The sequence below is a fragment of the Excalfactoria chinensis genome, chromosome 23 (genome assembly GCF_039878825.1).
Source record: "Excalfactoria chinensis isolate bCotChi1 chromosome 23, bCotChi1.hap2, whole genome shotgun sequence".
NCBI classification, from domain to species: domain Eukaryota; kingdom Metazoa; phylum Chordata; class Aves; order Galliformes; family Phasianidae; genus Excalfactoria; species Excalfactoria chinensis.
In genome coordinates this window covers 1,560,248-1,581,262 of record NC_092847.1, presented here as the reverse complement: position 1 = coordinate 1,581,262, position 21,015 = coordinate 1,560,248, and the positions used below count along the sequence as shown (strand labels likewise).

At 47.5% G+C, this 21,015-nt stretch overlaps 2 protein-coding genes across 6 annotated transcripts; both read left to right on the top strand.

The window, feature by feature from the left end:
* Positions 1 to 1,791: 1,791 nt before the first annotated feature.
* Positions 1,792 to 13,758, top strand: RBBP5 (RB binding protein 5, histone lysine methyltransferase complex subunit). Of its 5 annotated transcripts, XR_011905808.1 has the most exons (15): positions 1,901 to 2,054; positions 2,166 to 2,191; positions 2,277 to 2,449; positions 3,475 to 3,615; positions 4,039 to 4,201; positions 4,618 to 4,727; positions 4,879 to 4,998; positions 5,282 to 5,435; positions 5,543 to 5,614; positions 6,076 to 6,193; positions 6,707 to 6,776; positions 6,998 to 7,227; positions 7,514 to 7,708; positions 9,583 to 10,311; positions 11,099 to 11,424. XR_011905808.1 is itself a non-coding variant. In XM_072356236.1 (14 exons), the coding sequence occupies exons 1-14, from the start codon at positions 2,036 to 2,038 to the stop codon at positions 9,609 to 9,611; spliced, it is 1,620 nt and encodes a 539-aa protein (XP_072212337.1). In that variant the 5' UTR covers positions 1,792 to 2,035; the 3' UTR covers positions 9,612 to 13,758. The 5 variants fall into 5 exon arrangements, 4 of the variants coding, with proteins under 4 accessions (XP_072212337.1, XP_072212339.1, XP_072212340.1 ...); XM_072356236.1 differs by having other exon boundaries at positions 1,792 to 2,054; positions 9,583 to 13,758; XM_072356238.1 differs by having other exon boundaries at positions 7,514 to 7,591; positions 9,583 to 11,424.
* On the top strand, positions 12,147 to 12,980 carry TMEM81 (transmembrane protein 81). Its single transcript, XM_072356240.1, has one exon. The coding sequence runs from the start codon at positions 12,147 to 12,149 to the stop codon at positions 12,978 to 12,980; it is 834 nt and encodes a 277-aa protein (XP_072212341.1).
* Positions 13,759 to 21,015: the final 7,257 nt, after the last annotated feature.

Here is a 21,015-nt window from a genome sequence, read left to right as displayed (position 1 = left end):
CGCTTCACTCTGGGATCTCTCATTTGGCTCTGTTGGTGCCCTTGTGAAGAGGGCATCACTCTCTAATGTTCTTGCCTTGTATCTTTTGCATTCCTGGGCAGGGGTGGAGGCTGAGATAGAAACTGCACCTTGTTTACTACATGAGGAAATTGAGTGGGCAGGTTTTCCCTAGGTTTCCTGCTCTTCCCAGCTGCAGGGGATGGGCACCCGATGGCTTTGTTTCCCAGGGAAGCTGCATCATGCATCCAGAACTGCAGGCACGTGGAATTACTGCACCTCATTGCTGGAATTTATTGGCTAAGCACATAACAAAACTACAGCTGATAATCTGCCTGTTTAAACAGCTTGAGCAAAGGAAAGGGATACGTAATCCTGCAGTAGTAGTTTAAAGCTTTCCTTCTTTATGCAGTAAACAGATGTAATGCTTTTTTTATATTAACCCTCCCTTTATTTTTTACTTGCATGCACATATAAGCATCTTCCAGTCTGTGATGGCATTAACAATGTGGCTCTATACAGACACATCTATGGCTGCTCCAGCTGAAAAAGGGCAGCAACCAAAACTGCATCTGCAGAGAAGAACGAATACTTTCCCAAGGTAGAATTGCTGGGCATCACCCTGCCCTGGTGCACGTTCATGCCACCCATGACACTAATAGCATTAAACTCCTTTACTGTGCGTGGTGGTTATAACCTTATTTAAAACAAGGAGAGTCAAGGTCAGTCTCTTGCAATTAATAGACATAACCGATGTAAATAAACTGTATCTGCAATCCCAGAAACTTCTTGTATAGCTTTGCCCACGTAGCCACTTCTCTGCTGCCTTTTGCTTGTTGTTTGCAGCTACTTTGTCTTGTTTCCATTTGCTTTGTTTCCTTGCACGTGCAGCATCACAGCTCAGCAGTGCACTGCCTTCTATGCACTTTTTCCCCTCCATTGAGTACAAAGCTCTTCCTGAGAGGAGAGCTTTCACTTAGTTTATCTTTAGAAGGTCTTTTTCCCCCTCCTCCTCTCTTTTCTTTTAAGGTGACCAAGTCTAATAGGAACTGTATTACAACATCCTGCCACCTGTGTGGGATCAAGAATAGCTCTCCCACACCCATAACTACACCATCATTACTCCATGGGGAGCTCAGCCCTAGGATTTCAGAGCTTTCTTTGCACAGGTCAGGGAAGGAGTTGACTGTTCATAGGGGGGATCCCATAGGAAGAAAGAACCACAGTGCTATATAGGGGGTGAGCCTTGCTCTGCCAGCACCTCAGCCTTTCACTTGCAAACACTACAGAGGGAAAGAAAGGAGCTGGGAGCAAAGGCTGAGGATGGCACAGGGCTGAAGTCTAACCCTTCATTCAGGGGCCATTAAAGGGCTGTGGACCTGCTCCCTCCCAGCTTGCTTTATGGCCAGCCCTTCAGCTCTGAAGCAGCAATAGGAACCCGTTGTAGACCCCGTATATTTTGTATTGCTTTTCTGTGTTACAGTAACTCTGTATTACGTTATAACTCAATGTAACGAGCTTACCAGGTGCATAAAGAGGAGAGAGAAAAAAAACAAGTGCAATAACCGGAATGATCTGCCCTGAATCGTTGTATTTGTACTCTGTTTTTGTTTGTACTAACCGTGTTTCTTCGCTCTTCGTTGCTCTTCATTAAGAGACGCGACCGTCAGTTCAGCCCAATAAACTGCTGAGACCCCCCAGCTCCGCTCGTTCCTTTTTGCACCCCGGAACTCTGCGTTAGCGGTCGCGTTACCCACCCGGACCCTCCGTGTGTGCGCACGCGCGGGGCTGTCCGCCTCACTGCCTGACCGCCGTCTCACCGCCCGCCTCATGGCGTAGAAGGACGGAGAGATCCGCGGCTCGCAGCTGAGGGTTGGGGCGGGTTTGGGCCGCGTTGCTGCTTTCTAATTGAGAAGCCGGCGGTGAGAAGAACGAAGGGATCCATCAGGCGAATGCAGCGGGCAGCGCTATACGCAGCGAAGGTCCCCGGAGTGGGTCCTTCAGTGACGGAGTCGGACGGAGCGGGGCGGCGGCCGCGATGAACCTGGAGCTGCTCGGTGGGGCCTGGAGCGGGGCTGGGGGGGGGACGGGGTCGGGCTGGGATGGCTGGGATGGCTGGGCCTCGGGGGCACGTAGCGCTTAAACGCTGCCTTTGCGTTCCGTTGCAGAGTCCTTCGGCCAGAACTACCCCGAGGTAAGGACCATACAGCCCTCTCAGGGCTGCCCCCGGCTCGCTGCGGCCTTACGCAGCGCCCTGACCGGCTCCATCTTCCCCATAGGAAGCCGATGGCACGTTGGACTGCATCAGCATGGCCCTGACCTGTACCTTTAACCGCTGGGGAACTCTGCTGGCCGTGGGTTGCAACGACGGACGTATCGTCATCTGGGATTTCCTCACCAGGGGAATCGCGAAGATCATCAGCGCCCACATCCACCCCGTCTGCTCCTTGTGGTGAGGGGGGGCCTTGTAATGGCTGTAACTCGGTGTTAGGGAGGGCTTCCTAATGGCTGTCATCCGGTGTTACACCCCCAGCTCAGACTGCCTGGCTTCAGCCTAACCCTGAGTGCCTCCAGGGATGGGCACCCGCTATTGGGCTGCAGTACTGGGCCCTCAGTGCCTTCTGAATGAAGGACTTGAGCCAGCAGTGTGCCCTTGTAGCCAAAAAGGCCAATGGCATTCTGGGGTGCATTAAAAAGAGCGTAGCCAGCAGGTCAAGGGAGGTGATCCTCCCCCTCTACTCTGCCCTGGTGAGGCCTCATCTGGAATACTGTGTCCAGTTCTGGGCTCCCCAGTACAAAAAAGACAGGGATCTCTTGGAAAGAGTCCAGCGGAGGGCCACAAAGATGGTGAAGGGCCTGGAGCATCTCCCCTATGAGGAGAGACTTAGGGAACTGGGTCTGTTTAGCCTTGAGAAAAGAAGGATGAGAGGGGACTTGATCCAGGTTTATAAATACCTGAGGTGTGGGAGCCATAGTGGCGAGGCTGGTCTCTTTTCAGTAGTGCGTGGGGACAGGACTAGGGGTAATGGGCTGAAACTTCAGCATAGGAAGTTCCGCACGAATGTGCGCAGGAACTTCTTTACAGTGAGGGTGACGGAGCACTGGAACAGGCTGCCCAGGGAGGTGGTGGAGTCTCCTTCTCTGGAGATATTCAAGACCCGCCTGGACGCCTACCTGTGCGACGTGGTGTAGGGAGCTGCTTTGGCAGGGGGTTGGACTCGATGATCTCTAGAGGTCCCTTCCAACCCCTATAATTCTGTGTTTCTGTGACTTCAACCCAACACCTAACCTATACCTCTACCCTTAGTTTAATGCTATCCCCCCCTTGTCCTGCCCTTTCAGGCTGTGTAAAAGCTGGTCTGTTTTAGGATAACTTCCTTTCAAAGCACAGAACGCCTGATTTAACACACCGGTTAGTGGATGTGTTGTATGTATTAAAGGAATAGCTCTTAATTGAACCATCCTTTGTCTCTATAGCTGGAGCCGGGATGGCCACAAACTGGTGAGTGCTTCGACTGATAACATCGTGTCTCAGTGGGATGTTCTGTCTGGAGACTGCGACCAGAGATTCCGATTTCCTTCACCTATCCTGAAAGTTCAGTATCACCCTCGAGACCAGTAAGTCCTATGAAGAAAGAATGCTCTCATTTGGGTGGTGGTAGTGATTATTGAAAGCATTTTTACTGGGTAGACCTTTTCAGGTTGCCTTCTTTATGCGGCGAGGGCCCTAACTTGGATTTGTTGTGGCTTTCTGAATGTCCTCTGTGAGTGGGGCTCCAATGTGTGTTGCCTGTGGGTCTTTTGAAAGGAAGAGAGGAAAGTAAACATGGGAGCGATCCTTAGGACTGGGCATAGAATTGCCTCGTTGAGTTTATACTGCACAGACATAGAGAAGCCTTCAGAAAAAGAAAGGAAATGAAAGCAGACTCTGGCTTAATGTCATTTTATAACATAAGAAAGAAAGATCGGATAAAAGACAATGTTGTTCTGCCTTTCTCAATATAGACTGAAGCTGTGAGCTCTTCTGCTTTTGCTTTGCAGAAACAGGGTTTTGGTTTGTCCCATGAAGTCTGCGCCGGTGATGCTGACGCTGTCAGACTCCAAACACGTTGTGCTTCCTGTGGATGATGATTCTGATCTCAACGTCGTGGCCTCCTTCGACAGGCGAGGGGAATACATTTATACAGGCAATGCCAAAGGGAAGGTGAGACTGTGGCAAGAGCACCGGATGCTGTATCTTAGATTACTTTATTAAGATGTGTGATGTTTTTAGGTTGCATTCTTGGTTTTATTATACAAATAAGGCTTCCTGAATGTCTCTTGGATAATTGATATTGTCTCGTTACAATCATCTTCCTATTTCATCTGTAGCATGTAGATCTGAGTTAGGTCTTTGTGTTGCTCTTGTCTTTGACCGTATTTGTTGGATCCTTTTCCAGTGTAAATAAACCAGTGTTTATGTCGCAGAAGTGTCGTAGAAACTGCAGTAGCAGAATTCCAACTATTCCTGTGTAGATTGCTGAGGCTTCTGTTGTCAGGGTTAGTAGTTATGTGAAAGGTACTAAAAGGGGAGCGAGTAACAGCGAGATGCTGATTGCCTTCTGTTTCCTTAATCTTCAGATCTTGGTCTTAAAAACAGACACTCAGGATCTCGTTGCCTCCTTCAGAGTGACAACTGGAACCAGCAACACCACAGCTATTAAATCAATTGAATTTGCTCGGAAGGGAAGGTGAGTCAGTATGGACTATACCAGCTCTTAACAAAAAAACAACCTCCCACAATTATTTCACACAGCATATTCTGATTCCTTTTACTTCTTTTTCCCCCCCCTATTTTTTCCCCTTTAATGCAATGCATGTTCTTTGGCATTCCTCCCACAGCTGCTTTTTGATAAACACAGCTGATCGGATAATCAGGGTATACGATGGCCGTGAAATTTTAACCTGTGGGCGAGATGGGGAGCCTGAACCAATGCAGAAGCTGCAGGATTTAGTGAACAGGTGAGAGGCAATAGGATGTGTGGTCAGCCTGTAGCAGAAGAGTCAGCTTGCCTTGAAGACATTGAGGCTGTTCAGTACCTGTGGGAGTCTGCATGAAGGGCAGCTCAGGATCTTAATTCAACAGACAAATGTTTTCACTTGAAATGTGTGTGTCACAGATTGATTTGAAACTTAAATATTATTTGTGGATGGGAAGGTGTAAGGTTATGGTGTAAAGAACAGTCCCACAGTCCTCATCCTCCTTAACAGTCCTTTATGATTTCTTTTTTTTCTTTGCTTGCAGGACGCCATGGAAGAAGTGCTGTTTCTCTGGTGATGGTGAATATATAGTGGCGGGTTCGGCACGTCAGCATGCGCTCTACATCTGGGAGAAGAGTATTGGAAACCTGGTGAAAATCCTCCATGGGACCCGAGGAGAGCTGCTCTTGGATGTAGCAGTAAGAACGCTGCCAGCTAGCATTAAGTTTATGGTTTAGAAGTCTAAGCTTTCTTAATGCCATTTACCAGTCAAGCTCCTCCTCTTTTCTCTTTCAAATAAACCCAGTGGCATCCTGTCCGACCGATCATAGCTTCTATTTCCAGTGGTGTTGTGTCAATATGGGCTCAGAATCAAGTGGTAAGTGTCTCACATTGCTTCCTTAAGAGGTTTCCCTGGTGATCTCTATCCATACTAGTCCTAGTAGCCTAAATTATTGCATGTTGAAATCCTTTCTTAAACCCAACCCAGCAAACTCTCTAGCCTCGCCTGCCTAACTTGAAAGGTGTTTGCCATCTTGTTGAATGTGAGTAGGGTACTTATATTTCACCTGCTGGACTAGTTAAGCTTTGCATAACGTGCTAAATATGATCTTGGGGGATATTTGATGGGGGAATGGTGTCATTCTGGATGTGTAGCTGAAATCTGAGTGAGCCAGAATTACTGTGGCTAAATACGAATGCATCCTTGGTTTTAGAGGTAATGGCATACATTGTAATGTTTAAGGAGTACTGTAATGTCAGATTTTCAGTGCATGAATCCTCACTTTGGCAGCTGTTCCTTCACATGGAGGTAAATCTCATCTTGAATTTGTGACTTAGGAAAACTGGAGTGCCTTTGCACCTGATTTCAAAGAGCTGGATGAAAACGTAGAATATGAAGAGAGAGAGTCAGAGTTTGACATTGAAGATGAAGATAAGAGTGAACCAGAGCAGACAGGTACTGTAAATGGCTTTGTCGCCTACCTGTCAATTCAGGTGTTACCAAATAATTGTTAGGCCAAATATATGACCATAATAAGAAGGGAGGGAGGAGGTGAGTGGTGAATTTGGATCAGTAGTGGCACCATTTGGCCACTTGGTGGTGCCAAAAAGTTGTGCAGTGGGAAAGGCTGTAGTTAGTTAATGTAGAAACAAGGTTTCTTCCTGGCATAGCATAGAGCTTTCCTCACTGCCAGGCTCACATTTAAGTTACTTTTGTGTTAAAATGTAGCGTTGGATTGTAGGAACAAAGCACTAAAACAACTTCTGTCAAAGAACTCTCAGTCAGAACAATGTGGCAGCTGAAATTAAAGCAAAAAACTGATAGCTGTGAGGGAAAATACCTCACCTGTGTTGTCTCCTACAGTTCTCATTCCTGCATGCTTAGACATTTCAGAGCAGTCCCATTCTTTCTGAGCAATTTGCTGTTTTCCTTTCTTTCATTAATTCTTCCTTTCTCCCTGCTTCTCAGGTGCTGATGCTGCAGAAGATGAAGAAGTGGATGTAACGAGTGTGGATCCCATCGCTGCCTTTTGTAGCAGGTGAAAGAATAACTTTGTTTAAAGTGTGAATACAAAACATAGCACTGACATTCCTCTAAAGCAGCTTTCTCTGTGCACTTAGATGTTTTGTGTCTCTGCGGTAGCAGAGTTACCTGTGTAAAAAACCATTGACAGAGACTGGGGCAGGCTTTATAAATGGAAAGAACCAAGATATTAAAGACTCCTAATTTTAAAAGAAAACATAACTTTTAATTTTACAGTGATGAAGAACTGGAGGACTCCAAGGCTCTGCTTTACTTACCCATTGCTCCTGAAGTAGAAGATCCAGAAGAAAACCCCTACGGGCCTCCACCTGATGCTGTTCAGAGTTCCTTAACTGATGAGGGTATAGGATCTGAGAAGAAGAGGCAGTCCTCCTCTGATGGACCTCAGGCACCAAAGAAGAAGCCCAAAACCACCAACATAGAGCTACAAGGAGTACCTAACGACGGTACGTAGGAGCTGCCATTGATTCAGTACCAGTTCTGCATTTGAGATGCTTTCTAGCTTTGCTTGGTCCAAAGGCAAGAAGTACAGAAGGTCACTCTTTCCTATGAAGTTACTTGTTATAACACTTATCAATGGCCACCCAATCTGCGAAGTTTGCTGGTGTTTTGCAGACCAGAAATGGGGGCAGACACCTCAAAGCTGTAATTTTTCAGTGCTGTTTGTATTTAACACCCAATTTAAGCACCCTAAGGGATAACTCAGTGTGGTAACGTGTTGTCTTCCTGCAGAAGTCCATCCGCTGCTGGGTGTGAAGGGAGATGGTAAATCCAAGAAGAAGCAAGCAGGCAGGCCTAAAGGATCAAAAGGTAAAGACAAAGATTCTCCATTTAAACCGAAACTCTACAAAGGGGACAGAGGTGCTTTACCTCTGGAAGGAGCAGCGAAGGGTAAAGTGCAGGCGGAGCTGGGACAGCCTTTGACAGGTAAGGACCCACTGTGAGCGCTGTTGCTTGCTTGGTGGCCTTGCAGAGTCATAGCACTTGATCTTCCCAAATGGCTCACTGGATGTTTAGCTGCTGTCAAGGACAGACAATTGTTTATATATATTGTTTTCAAAGTGGAAGAGCTTTTAGTATTTGTAATAAAAGCATTAGCTGTGCGTGTGTTGTTGCATATGCAGATGCCAAGAAGTGCAATTGCTGTAAAAGAAGACAGATTTTGTTGGATCATTTTGCGTTGTTTGCTTTATAACCACGCTTTGTTGGTTACTTACCAGAACAGGACTGTTGCTGTCACCTCTATTAGGACCCAGACTTTGAATCTCAGACAGGGACTGGCTCTCAGCTGGTGGCAGAGTTTCCCATCTGTCTCATTCACTACTTGAGCTTATTTGGGAAATGCTCATTCAAGTGTAGTAAAGGAAGTAATGTTTGGATTAAACGATGTTCATTCTGGTTTGTTTTCTCATTGTAAAAGAGAACCCATGGTTGATACAGAAACAGTTTCAAGGATGTGATGTAGCAGATGTATCAAGTTCTGCATTTCCTTGAACTCAGCAGTGCTGCAGATTTTAGGCTGCACAGAATTGGTTTGTTTCATTTTGCTTTTCCCTCCTCCTTCCCTCACTGCTGATCCTGTGTTACTTCCTATGCAGTTGTCATAGTCTGACTTGCTTTTATGAGACCACTGTGGAATTCAGTTTGCTATTTCTGCTTAGCTTGGCTCATGCATACCCCTACCAGTGGATTTAGCATTGGGTTTTTGAGCAGCATGAAGACAAAACTCTTTTTTTCCTATGAATAAAGGGGTCCCCAAATTCCCCACTTTCTTTACCCATCCAATGGAGTTAGCAGAGCTCTTTCAAATGTAGTTTTACATAAGGGTGTTTTGCTGCCATGCTGGTATTGAGCATGACTGAGCTAGAGGCAAATAATATTGCTCTGATGGAGTTCTCTCTTATTTATTGTGCTCCCTTATATAGTGCTGCTGATGTAAAAGGATCTAACAGGTCCATGCAGTAGATCCCACCACTTAGTGTTGGAAATGTCTGTGTGAGTCACACAGTGAATCACAGACTGCCCACTGAAGGAGCTATCCCTTGGCTCTCAGCACTCACAACAGTCTTCTAGTCCATGAAATTCACGTCTCTCTTTTGTTCTCTTTATGACTTGCACTGTCTATTTTGAACAGCCAAGTTTTCCCCCGGGCCCACCCACGTTTAGATTGCAATGGCCTTCTGCCTGCACTGCTGGAGCTGGGCACGCTTCTCTGTCTCTCTTGCATGAAGCTGTTAGCTCTGCTTGTTCCATGTGCTGCTGCTTCCTGCAGGAGCCCATCACTCACTCACACAGCCCCTCCACAAGCATTTATTCCCTGGGAGCTGCAGGCTGATTTGCTGTTACAGTGGATGATTGGGAGTTGCTTGGCTGGGGCCTGGCAGTAAATGTCTTGTAGTCAAAACAGCCGTGTCAGAATTGGCTTTTGATAAAAACAAACTGGGAAGCTTGATGGGTAGTTCTAGAACAAAGCCACGCAGCAGTCTTGTTTGACCTCAATATAAGTGGAACTTGCTCCTTTCTGTTGTGCTTTTGCTTTGAGGTTTTGGGGTTGGTGCATCCCATTATCCAGCAGGTAAGTGTGCTTGTGCCTCTGTGGGGCAAGAGCTCAGAGGCCATGAACTGCCTCATCTCAGATACAGAGGTCTTTATTTGTAGTAAATGGTGTCTTGTTGGTCATATCTCATTCCAGAAGGAATGCAGAGAATCACGTTCTCAAAGGCTTTTAGTTTTTTATCCATTTATTTCAGAAACTGTCAGAGCCAGATGATTTATTTTTCACCTGTCTTTGATCTCTTCAGCAGGTGGTGCCATCTCAGAACTGTTATGAAGACCCTCTTCTTTATCTTCCTCTGTTCTTTCCCGTATCGGCACCATAATATGGAAAATAGATGAAGCAGTCAGAACGGACTGACTTTAATACAGCAGCCTGATTGTTCATGGATTCAGGGAGTGACTTTTATAAGTAATTGAAGAGGAAACGGCCTTTCGTTCTTCCTTAATTGCCTCTTGGTTGAGCAATGTGAGATGCTGACTCTCAGGTCACACAGTTTGCAAAGAGACTGACTGGACTGCCTTCATGTTGGCACGTATAATGTTCTGCACTGAGCTGGTACCCGACCCTCTGCCACTCCGGAGCTCATAACCCATTGTCTTTTAAGTAATTCTTTTTTTGTTCCTGGATTGAAAAATACCCAAAAGTGTGTGTTTTTATTCCTGATACCAATGACTGTGCGTCCTCCCAACTTCCCTCTCTTTGCTGTTAATTCCCGTTTCAGTGAGTTGTAGGCCTTTCTGTGCCAGCTGCGTTGCCTTGCAGCTTTGGTTAGCTCAGTGTGATGTCTTCTATGCTGACATGTTTAGTGAAACTGCTGCTGATTATGTGCCAGGTTTGATTTCATCTCAAGTGGATAGAGACCTAATGTGAAGAATCAAGACACCCTCTGAAGTCTGCAAAGAATGAATGTTCATGTTGTTAATATTTTAGACACGGAGGATGACTCTACTGATGGGAAGAGGAGCACGTGGAGGTAGCTCTATATAAAATACAGTCTAGACAAAAGCATTTAAACTGAGTGCTATGAAGACCAGTGTTGGCAGTGTCTTTCTGTCCTTGCAAGCGTGTTTATTCTGTTTCCATTTAAGATGCCCCACCAGAAATGCTGTAGCTGGTACATACTTGTACTAAGAGAAGGAGCAGCCAGTATTTCTCCTAAGTGAAACTGTGTTACTTCAGCTACACTTAAAGACGAAACGAATCACGGTGTGATTGTAAAAGACAAACATATGGACCACGAGTTTTTAAACATGCTCTCTTGGTTATTTTTCCCCTCTCTTTCCCCGTTTCTGAATCAAGAATAGGTGAATGCTCACAGCTTTATTCCCAGCTGTGCTTTAACCTTTCACTTGTAATGTTTTCCTTGTGGGAATGGGGCAGAGTCATTTGTCTCTATCTGGTATCTGCAGCCAGATCTTTCTATACCAGACTGAGTTTTCATTCCCAATCCCCTTTGTTTCATAGTTCCTATACCATTACCTTCAGCTTTTTGTAATTATTGAGGTTATCACCAACTATTTAGGTTTCCAAAGTATCCTGCAGACATTAAAAGCCGAGGAGTCATAAAGAGAGGAGTTAATTTGCAGTGGGAAGCATGCAGTGGTAACACGATATAAGCATGGCAAGAGAGAGGAGACGTGTTAAAACAGGAGGGTTTTAAAACCTGATGTTTTCATTTCCCACTTTGTTACAGTGATCTGCTTAATGACGTTTGTTCCCACGTGTGCACCATCGGTTTCCTTTGTTCTTTCTGCTTATAGGGATGGCTTGCATCTCCTGTGGGACGCTGTTATGTCAAACCTGCCCATACTTGGCGTGGCTGAGCTCAAAAGCTTCACAAGATACACAGGCAATGGCTCTCCTGGTTGTGTTAAAGCGAATCATTTGCCATAGACTCCAGCCTTCATTTCTCTTAAAGCCTCTCTGTACAGCGTGTGTGTGTGTCCTTGGTTTGTCGTCTCCTCTCTTTTTATTTCCTGACGTCTGTAGTTTTGTACAATACTGGTCAGATCCTGCCTTGGTGGTAGCGTATAGCACTGGTTTTAGGTTTGTGTCTGTAAATAAAGAGGTGTGTTTTATTTCCTATAAGACACGGCTAAGTCTCGGCTTTTCCAAACTTCGTGATGGTTTCTATTGCGATGCTGTCAATAGACCCTGCCGTACAGCTCTAGTGCCTTCATCGCAGCCAGTGTGTTACATTTGGTTTTATTATGATTATTTGTATTCTATATAGTGTGGTGTTTGGTTGGTGGTGCCTTTCTCACCAGTAAATCCCCCATAGAAGGAATAGCTGAGTGCGGAATAGGAGCTCTGAGAAGTGCTGAGAGTCTAAATCTTGTTCTCATCGTCTTGGTCCTTTGGTCTCATCATCTTGGTCCTTTGGTCTCATCGTCTTGGTCCTTTGGGGAGGACTTCAGGTTTTAGGATGTCTGTAGAGCAGAGCCATGCGGGTGCTGTGTGTGTAATCACGATTTCTTTGGCCTACACAACATTGTTGTAGAGGTTCCACTAATTAAGACGTATCATTTTATAGTTTGCTGGGAAGATGAAACTGGAACAGCAGCGTGGAAATTCATGTTGAAATAGCATGGAAATGTCAGGGAGTAGAAGGGAGGACTTAATAAATAGTCGAGTAGATCCCAGTTGCTGGGATACAGTGGGTTTAAACGTTCTGCTGCCTGGGAACTGGAACTCATTGGTGTTCTGATCCACGTAGTGATGTGCTGCACCTTCCCAGCTGTGTTATACTTCAAACCTGTCTCCATTGGGGGATGCTGGTGAGATTTCTATGTGAAGATTAACACTTAGATGTGCCACGGTGTAAATTCAGCTGCCATGAAGACCTTCAGGAACGGCTGCATCCTCACCGTGATGCTACTTGGAGTTTTCTGCCTCCCATTGGAAGCTTCCATTCCAAAAGTGACCATCCCAGCAGAGCTGCAGTCGGTGGAGGCTCGCATTGCAGTGAATGCCACATCCTGCAGCGTCACCTGCGGGCTGGGCCTCCAAGTGGAGGAGACATGCGAGATCACACCAGCAGGAGAGAGGAAGAACTGCACCATGCGACGCTCCCATTGCACCACCACTTGGGGCTGTGGCTTGCTGCACTTCACCATCCCTGTGGGCAAACCCTTTGTGCTCAGCTGCCTGACCTCGGACGTCATCGATTTGGGTCTCAGAGGGTACAGCTGTACGTGGAAGGTCGCCTCGGGTCTCATCACCATGAGTGATGTTCTGTTTGCGCCTTTCCGAAACCCTGGCTACGCCGTTGCCTTTTCCCCAACCAAAGAGTCCGATGCGGGAACGTACCGCTGTGATGTGCGAGTGTTGAAGACGTTTAGGGTCATCAAGAGGGTCTACTTTGGGGTCAGGGTGATCCGAGATGACATGGTGGACCTGGACTTCGTCAAATCCTTGACTCAAGAGCAGAAGTTGGCAATCAGGAATGAGGAAGGAATGGAGGCCAACAGCACCCTCATAGACATGGAAGAGAAGCTGCACTTTTGGCAAAGGAAATCGTTTCATAGATCCTTGATAGGAACTGGAATTGGGCTGGTAGGGGTCATTGTGGCAAGCTCAGCTCTCCGCTGCTTGCAGGAGAGGTTGAGGATCAGAGCTGCAGAGAATCAGGCTCAATTCTAATGCAATTCCTTGTCTCTGTCTCGCTTACTGTAACAAGCAGAGCAACGTGTATCAGTGCAGTATTTCACCATGAGGTTTGTAATGGTTTCCTGGCTGTTGGGTTGGTGAATCTGGGGGTATCTGTGTTATCTTGTAGCCCATAACTTGGGATCCTATTTCTCTCTTTTCCCCTTGAATTTCTTCTCCCTTGCCCAGGATTGTGATGTAGATCCCTGAGGTTGGTAGCTGGAATTCTCCAGCAAGAGGTGCAGAGAAGTGAAGATGCTGCAGCTGGGTCGCTGCTTTTGGGTCCCTGTGGTCCTTCCCAGCAGACCCCAAGATCTGTTTTAGGGAGCTGGAAGTGCTGGAAGGAGGTGAACCACCCCTCCCTGCCTGCTCTGTTTGTTTGTCTCGCACTTCAGCAAGCTGAAGCATCATCAGCAATAGTTGGAAGCTTCCATTCTTCCCTTTGTAGTCCAGAACAGCGAGGCAGGGAGCATTAAGCAGCACAAGCACATCTTCAATCTGAACGCTGCAGCTCAAGGAGCGTAACGGGGTGGTTTTAATCACGACTCAGAGCTGAGCTCACTCCTCAAATCATGAAAGGAGGAAGGAGAGGGAAGAGTTCAGTGGGCTTTAGGCTCGCTCGTTTTCCTGGTGACTAATAAGTACAAAGTGTGCAGCATCACTGTAGGGAGCATTGTTTCCCCATTGGTAGAAGAATCCGCAGAGGGACTTATTAAGTGCCTTCTCTCCCTGGTTTCTGTCTTTATTTTACAGTAAACAACTCTATTTACTCGCTCTGTTTCCCTTTTTCCCTCCCCCCCCCCACCATGAACTCAAGTACAGGAATGCGCCACGCATCCAATTCTGGGGGTAGTAATGATTGAGCTCTCCTATTTAAGATCAAAGCATGCTATTATTTTTCTCTTCAGACCAGGGGGAAAAAAAAAGAAACAACAAAACACCACATGCTTTAATGTAGAAAGAGCTGAATATACAACGAGACACTTTATTTGCAGAACATCCTATCGCAAACAGAACAACATCAGTTCTAAACGTAGCGAGCTGAATCTTCATGTCCAATTAAGTGGGTAATGGGTATGTCTGGATAATGATCTGTAGGCCGTGGGGTTGTCTGTATTTGAGTGAGGAATTGAGCCCATTAGCAGCCTTGGATTCTCTGTGGGTTGTTTGCTGGCTTCTGCAGGAAGAATTCAGTGCATACAGCCATGGGCAGAGGTTTGTGGAGGTGAAGGGAGGTGTCCTGCAATGCCAGAAGGTTCCTCTGGGTGTGCGTTGGTTGTCTGGCTCTGTGCTTTGCACTGATTTACTATTGAGCTCCCTTGTTTGAGCCCTGCTTTAGGCTAACTGCTTTCTGCTCTTAACAGCACATTTCTCACCGACTGAAATACATGCAGGGCACGCTGCCTCTGGGTAAGGTGAGGGGGGTCAGCTCAGCCTCCTGCACACACCTACCCCAACCCCTGAGCAAGCTGCATGCAGGGGAGACCCAGTCCTCAGTTCCCTCTTTGCACCTCATCCTCTCACCCACAGGGAAACTCCTCTTTCCAAGCAGCAGCACCGAGCAGTTGCACACCCACATTTAGGACAACTAGAGGAGCCCTCTGGCTGCGTTCATCCCACACAGACCTCTCCTGTATGTGTCTTTATTGATGCTGAGTGCTCACAGCGCTCATCCTGGGATATGCACACATCCGATTTACAGAGCTCGTTTTGCTTCTGAATGTAAAGAAACGGAACCCTCTGTGCTACAGATACACACCACAGGAGCGAGGAGGCTTCATTCTGCATGGGGTGAGGCATCCTCGGGTCCTGTCTGGGGTTGGAGGACCGTCTGAATAGCAGGAGCAGGCAGATGCTTCGTTGGGAGCTAGTGCTTATAGCCCACAAAGAAGCAGTCCCATCTGGAGGAGTCCCCTCACACTTTGTCATGCAAATATAAAGCTTGCTTCCTGCGGACAGCCCGGCTTTTAGAAATGCAGAAAGATGACATGAAAGATCCGGGATCATCCATTTCCTCAGTGCTGATGAGGAGGTCAAAGCGAAGAGCCAAAGGAGCCCTTCATCTTTTGATGGTTCTCTCCCTCTTTGCACCCAAGGGAAGCAGGGAAGCTGAATATGGTTATTCTGAATGTTTCAAGATGGAAGGTAGCGATGGATAGCTCAGCTTCTTTCTCTACTTCAGCAGTTGCTCCTCTGCCATACCCAGAGGTAGAGGCTGCAGAGGGGCTGCCTGCACACCCCTTCCCACGCTGAGTCTTCCTGTGACACAAACTTCTGCAGCCTGCTGGTGGGCCCGGGTATTAGGAAGCAATTAGAATTGCACATGCTAAAGCCAAACAGATTGTGTGAGGGAGGAAGTCAATTTGCTAATGGCATTAGCACTTGGAAAGAAGGAGGCAAGAACAGAATGGTGAGGCACAGGCAGCTGTTTAAATTGCTGTTAGCTACTGAAGCTTATCTAAATTGAATAACTAGATTGCCTTAACTGCTGGAATTTGAATGGTAGCTAAGAGGAAAACAACCCCCATATGCTTCTTTTACACCCAACCTGGCTCTGCACACCGATCTGTGTTAATTCTCCTGCTCGGTCCCACAATCTGCTGGGCTGCATTGAGCAGCTCAGCTCTCAGGCTGTTGCCTTCTTGTTCCCCCTTTCCCCAGCACTTTGCCTTTCCCTCACCTGCTGCTCTCCCCCAGCTCGGCTCATTTGTTAATATCTCGTTTGCTGCAGGCATCCCTTAAGCCTCACGTAGGATGGAAGGAGCGCCTGGAAATGTGGCAATTTTCTTCAATGACCGTTGGTTTTGCAGAAGAGCTTTTCTAGCCCGGTATTTCAGAGCATTTCACAACATAATAGCAGATGCGGTTCAGAGGGAGCAACAACCGGGCTTGCCAATGCAGCAGCAATGCAGTGCTCAGCAGCTGATGCTCAGCTCAGGTGCCTGCATACCTCCAGGAGAGGATTTTAGGAGGTAAGGTGTGACATGCATTGCTAAGAAATGCATGTGAATGCACAACTACCACCTGCATAATGCACCCCCCTCCTTCCCTACACATAGAAGGATGCTTAGGGGAAATTCAGCTTGCTCTCCCCTTTTCCTTTTGCTTCCCTTCCTCCCAGCACAGGTGCATTGAGGGCTGTAGATGTTGTTCCCTCCCCTGCCATTTCTCCCAGCTTTTTGGCAGGGACGCCCTGCAGACATTTGTTCACTTGTTGCCTGTCTCCTGTGATAGCAACGTAAAGCTTTGGAGCGTGGGAATGAAGCAGTGTCTTTTGCTGAAGCACGCTGAGCACTGATGGGTTTTTGGGTTCCTGTATTATCTCAGGTGAAATAGAGGAAAAACAAATCCACTGTTGCAACACTAATCCTAAGCAGGGGCGTGTTGGTTAACTCTGCATTAGAAGATGTTGAGTCAGGTGTACATGAGAATGAGGGTGGGGGGGGGGTTGTGTGCTTAGCTCTGATCCCATGGTTTGAATGGGATTCCCCGTGGCCAGAGATTTCCCCTTGGTGTCTGTGTGTGGTTAATGGTGGCACTTGAGAAAGCAGAAGTGCACCGGGGGCAATCCATCTCTGTGCTGGCTGCTCCCTGCTGCGTGCTTTAATGATGCTTCCCCCCCCCACCTTACAAAGGCCCTCTGCTGCTGCAGTCCCTGAGCTCATTACAGGGCTGTGGGGAGGAGCGAGCTCACCTGCGGCCCCACACAGCATGGGGCAGAGAGGCCCACAGCTTGACATGGGCTGAACGCAGCTGAGCCAACCTCTGGGACCTCATCCTCCCCCTAAGCCATACTAAGGGCTCAGCGTGTTGTATGGCCGCCAGATATACTCATCCCCTCCACCCATCAGCCATAGGAGACCCTCAGAAAAGGAGCTCCATCCTTCCCCCCCCCCCCCCCCCCCATCCTCCCTCTCCCCACACACTGCCCCATCCAAACTCACTGGAGCTGGAAGCTTACAGGCCAAATTCAAGAGCACAGATGGGGTTTTCCCAGCCATTTCCCAAAGGTGACCCTTCTTACTTCCATTCCAAATCATCTTCTTTTCGTGAGCTGATGTAGAGTTAAGCTTGATGGGAACAGAAGTGCTTATGAACACTGCATGTGAGTGAGTGCAGCAGGAAGGTCTGGGTGATGTTTCCTATGGACACTGCTGGTCATCCCCCCCCTCCCAACAAGCACAACCAGAGTTGTGCCACACACCACTGCTCCATCCTTTGGAGTCCATCCCACAGGTAGAAGGAAGGGAATGGGTTTTATTGAAGGCCAGAAGGAAGAAGGATTAATCCAACAGAGCGCAGAGCAGGTGATTTCATGCCGTGCTTCCTGCCACGGTGGATATTACTTTCTGGAATGGAAGTGAACCTTTACGAGCCTGCTGGCTCATGGCTGGTCTCAGGGATATCCTTCCTGGAAGAACTCCAGTCTGGGTTTAAATGCTGCGATGGATGATGAAGGTTTTTTGGCAAGTTATCCTAAAAATCAATTACCCTTTTCTTTTGCTAATGAGCCACGTGACATTTCTGACTTTTCTAGCATTACTTGCTTGTTAAAGCACGTTAAATCAACAGATCTAAACAGACCCTCAACACCTGCGATTCCTTGCCCTGAAAGCAGCCTCTCCCATCAGATATCACTGTCTATGGGGTAGAATCCGAGTTTAATGTGTCTGAACTGAGCTCTGCTGGGGGTGTTCTGTCAGTGGGTGCCATTGGCGGTGTTATATCAGGGCTGGGGGGATCCTGAGAGCTCCCAGTGCTCATTGCCCTTCATAAAGCACTCCAGGCTCCAGCGGTTGTCTGAACACTCTGAAGATCTTTATTTAAGAACTGCATGCTACTGTAGCCAATAAATAACCATAATTACAGTAAATACGGTCGGCTTGCAACGCTCCCCATTTGTTTTTAAGGAAAAAGATAATGGTCTACAAGCAAATGATTGAGAAGAAAGCTGCTTGGGTGCAGTGAGGCTGGATGGAAATATAGCTGAGGGTTGATGTGGTGGGGGACAGCAGTTTGGAGCAGGCAGGATTCATGGCTCCAGGCTCTATGGATGGGATGCCATCCCATTCTTGAATGGGGTTATGAATGGGATTCCTTACTCAGCTCCTTCCTTAGCTGAAGGATGGGAACGTCTCCCATTTGGGAGCAGTGTTGAATCTCTCCTGCTGTAACTGAACCATTCCTCATCCAAACCCACTTGGCTGAGCTCTGAGTTCAGCCCAGACCTCCTAAAACCAGAACTGCACCACTCCATCTGTTACTTCACTACGGCCTGGTAAGCTATTGCATATTACACTTGAATGTATCAGAGCTGCTCATCTGGGAGGCCCAAAGCACTTCACCCTCATTTCTTATCCCTTCCAGCATCCTCACGGTGTTGATGGCACTGCTAAGAAGTAAGAAGGACCCTGTGAAATTGGATGACTTCCCTCACTGAGCCATTACAACGCTGGAACAAAACCCGGCCGCTTAACTCGTCCCTGTAAGTCAATTCCTAAAGTAAATGCTCAGAGCAATTACACGTGAGGGATTGTTAATGAGACAGGAAATTGATTTGCAGCTTAAAGCAACAGTGCAAATCCAGTGACCTCCGTGTTAAGATGCTGAAATCTTCAGTGTTCTCCCCCAGCTCTGAACACCCTTTAGGCCCCGTGCTGCATTTCAGAAGCTCTCAATGCTTTTACAGGAGGTTTCCTCCACCTCTTTCCTTCCTGCTGAGGGCTTTGGTTAGGCTTTACGTGTGGGTTTATGTTATAGCCTGGATAGAGTTTAATTGGGTACCGCCACTGCCTTGACTGTGCCTTGCTAAAGGAATAGGGATGTGTGCACATCACTGTGTGTGTGTCGCAAAGCCCCCTTAGAAATGCAAGGGGAAAATGGGCTGCCCCACAGAAGGCAGCCCTTGCTTTAACACAGCCAGCGCCTCTGGGATCGTCCTGCTCTGCCTTCAGCCTCAGTGGGAGCTGCAGGTGGGGAGTCCTCACTGCTCACCCTGCCCTGTGTGCATCCCTGTGTGTGCCTGCAATGCTTTACAATGTGCCCCTATTTTGCTCCTAGTCACTGGGGGGGCACATCACTGATGGCGTGTGCTTTTCAGGGTGCCATGTGAGCAATGCTGGGTGATGGCACAGGGATGGGTTTGCTCCAGGCCTGGGGGTAGCAGGGGGTCCCAGCCTTGCTGAAAGATGTGCTGCTCTGAGCTGGGCAGCCTGAATCAGCCCCAAGGTCCTTCATGGCAGCAGCATGAGTGCACAGATATTGCAGACTGCATGGGATGTGCGAAGCCATCACCTGCCTCGCTTCCTAAGAGGGGAAATGAGTGGCTGCTGGGGTCTGGAGCCTATGTCAGATCTGGGGTTAGAGCAGGAGTTATGACCCTCTCACACTTCTTTGCTTCTATGTGTAGCCCTTAAAACGTAGCAAAAACAGAGCAGTGTTTTGGTTAAATGCATCCTGGTGAAGCTGTTTGTGATTTATCCTTTCAAAAATGAGGCATAACTTGAATTCAAATAGCGAACATTTAGCTGTCAAGGGGACCTACTTGTCACTTAAGGGCTTGGGGAAATACTGTCCCATGAATTTTACATAGCAGAATATATTCAGGCCGTTTGCAATGCAGAGCAGAGCCAGCCAGAATATTTGAAATCCAACCATGAAGTTTTTCACTGATATAAACTGTGCCTATGATCTACTTCAACCCATAAATACACGGAGAATGTACAAACCTTCCCAGGGAATGCTGCAGGTGGCAGCTATTTAGCACCCAGTAGCACTGCAGCATTTCAATGCTGCTTTCTCCGTGCTAGAAATCACCATCCTGTGAAGTTAAGTCAAGTGTTCACAGCCACTGTTATTGCTGGACACATCTGGAAGCATCTGCTGAGGCTGTTTGTGTTGGGGACAGGCTGGTGCAGAGTCTCAGCCCCTGCATGTGGCAGTGGGGCTTTGCTTTGCTTTGCTTTGCTTTGCTTTGCTTTGCTTTGCTTTGCTTTGCTTTGCTTTGCTTTGCTTTGCTCACTGGTGTGAGTTCATCCAGCACGCAGTCGGTCTGTCCGAGTGTGTTTGTTTGCTCTGCAGCTGTGCGTGCACCTCTTGGAGGCACAGAGCTGTGTCTGTGCAGAGCAGCTCTTCCAGCTCTGTTGCATGGGGTCTCATGTAACATCTGTGCCCAACACTGGGATGGACCTCAGGGTCACAGCCAAGCTTGCACCTCACCTTCTTTACTTTGAGCTAACACTGAATTCCTCATAAACAGGGATTTATATTTACATATTCCTCCTCAGAAACTGCTGGGATCTGCTGCAGGGATGGAGGGGCTCATCCATGGAGAACTGCAAGGCGAGGGGGGGGGTCCCTCCATCACTGCCTGCCACGCACCAATGGGATCATGCATTGCTTTTTTAGGTTTTATTTTTCACTTTATTCAAGGGAAAACCGAAGAGCCCTTTCTTTCTTTGCTTTTAGCTGCCCTCTCAATGTTATTACTTTATTTTGTTATGTTTATTTCCCTCTGCCTGCTCCCTAAAGCATTACTCTTGCTCCCTAAGCACCGCGGGACCCGTTACCTTCTTGCTTCCAGATGCGACAAACTGGTAATGGGAAGCTGTGGATGTGCAGCAGGCCTCACTCCCCCAGGAGGGCAAAGATTTATGCATGTAATCTCTTTAATGCTGGCTAAGGCCAAGGACACGTTAGTCTTATAATGATTAGCTGGGGTAAGGAACTGGCATCTAATGTAGAAGCTGCGTGCCAGTCCCTTCCCATTGCACCAGCAAGGAAGGTGAATCATTTGATTGCTTTACTGGGAGATGCAGAACTTTTAATAGGTGGCAGCTCTTCATTTCAATCAGTTGGGCACCTGGACATCCCCACATTGGGGTGTCAGCCCTATGTATATAATCTATATGAGCCAAGCACAGAGGGGATCCATCATACGTCCCCAAATCTGGGACTGGGAATGAGTGCCCCATTCCAGATCCTCCTTGTTGCCTCAGCGCTGGCTTTGTGAGGTCCCTGGGTCTTGGTT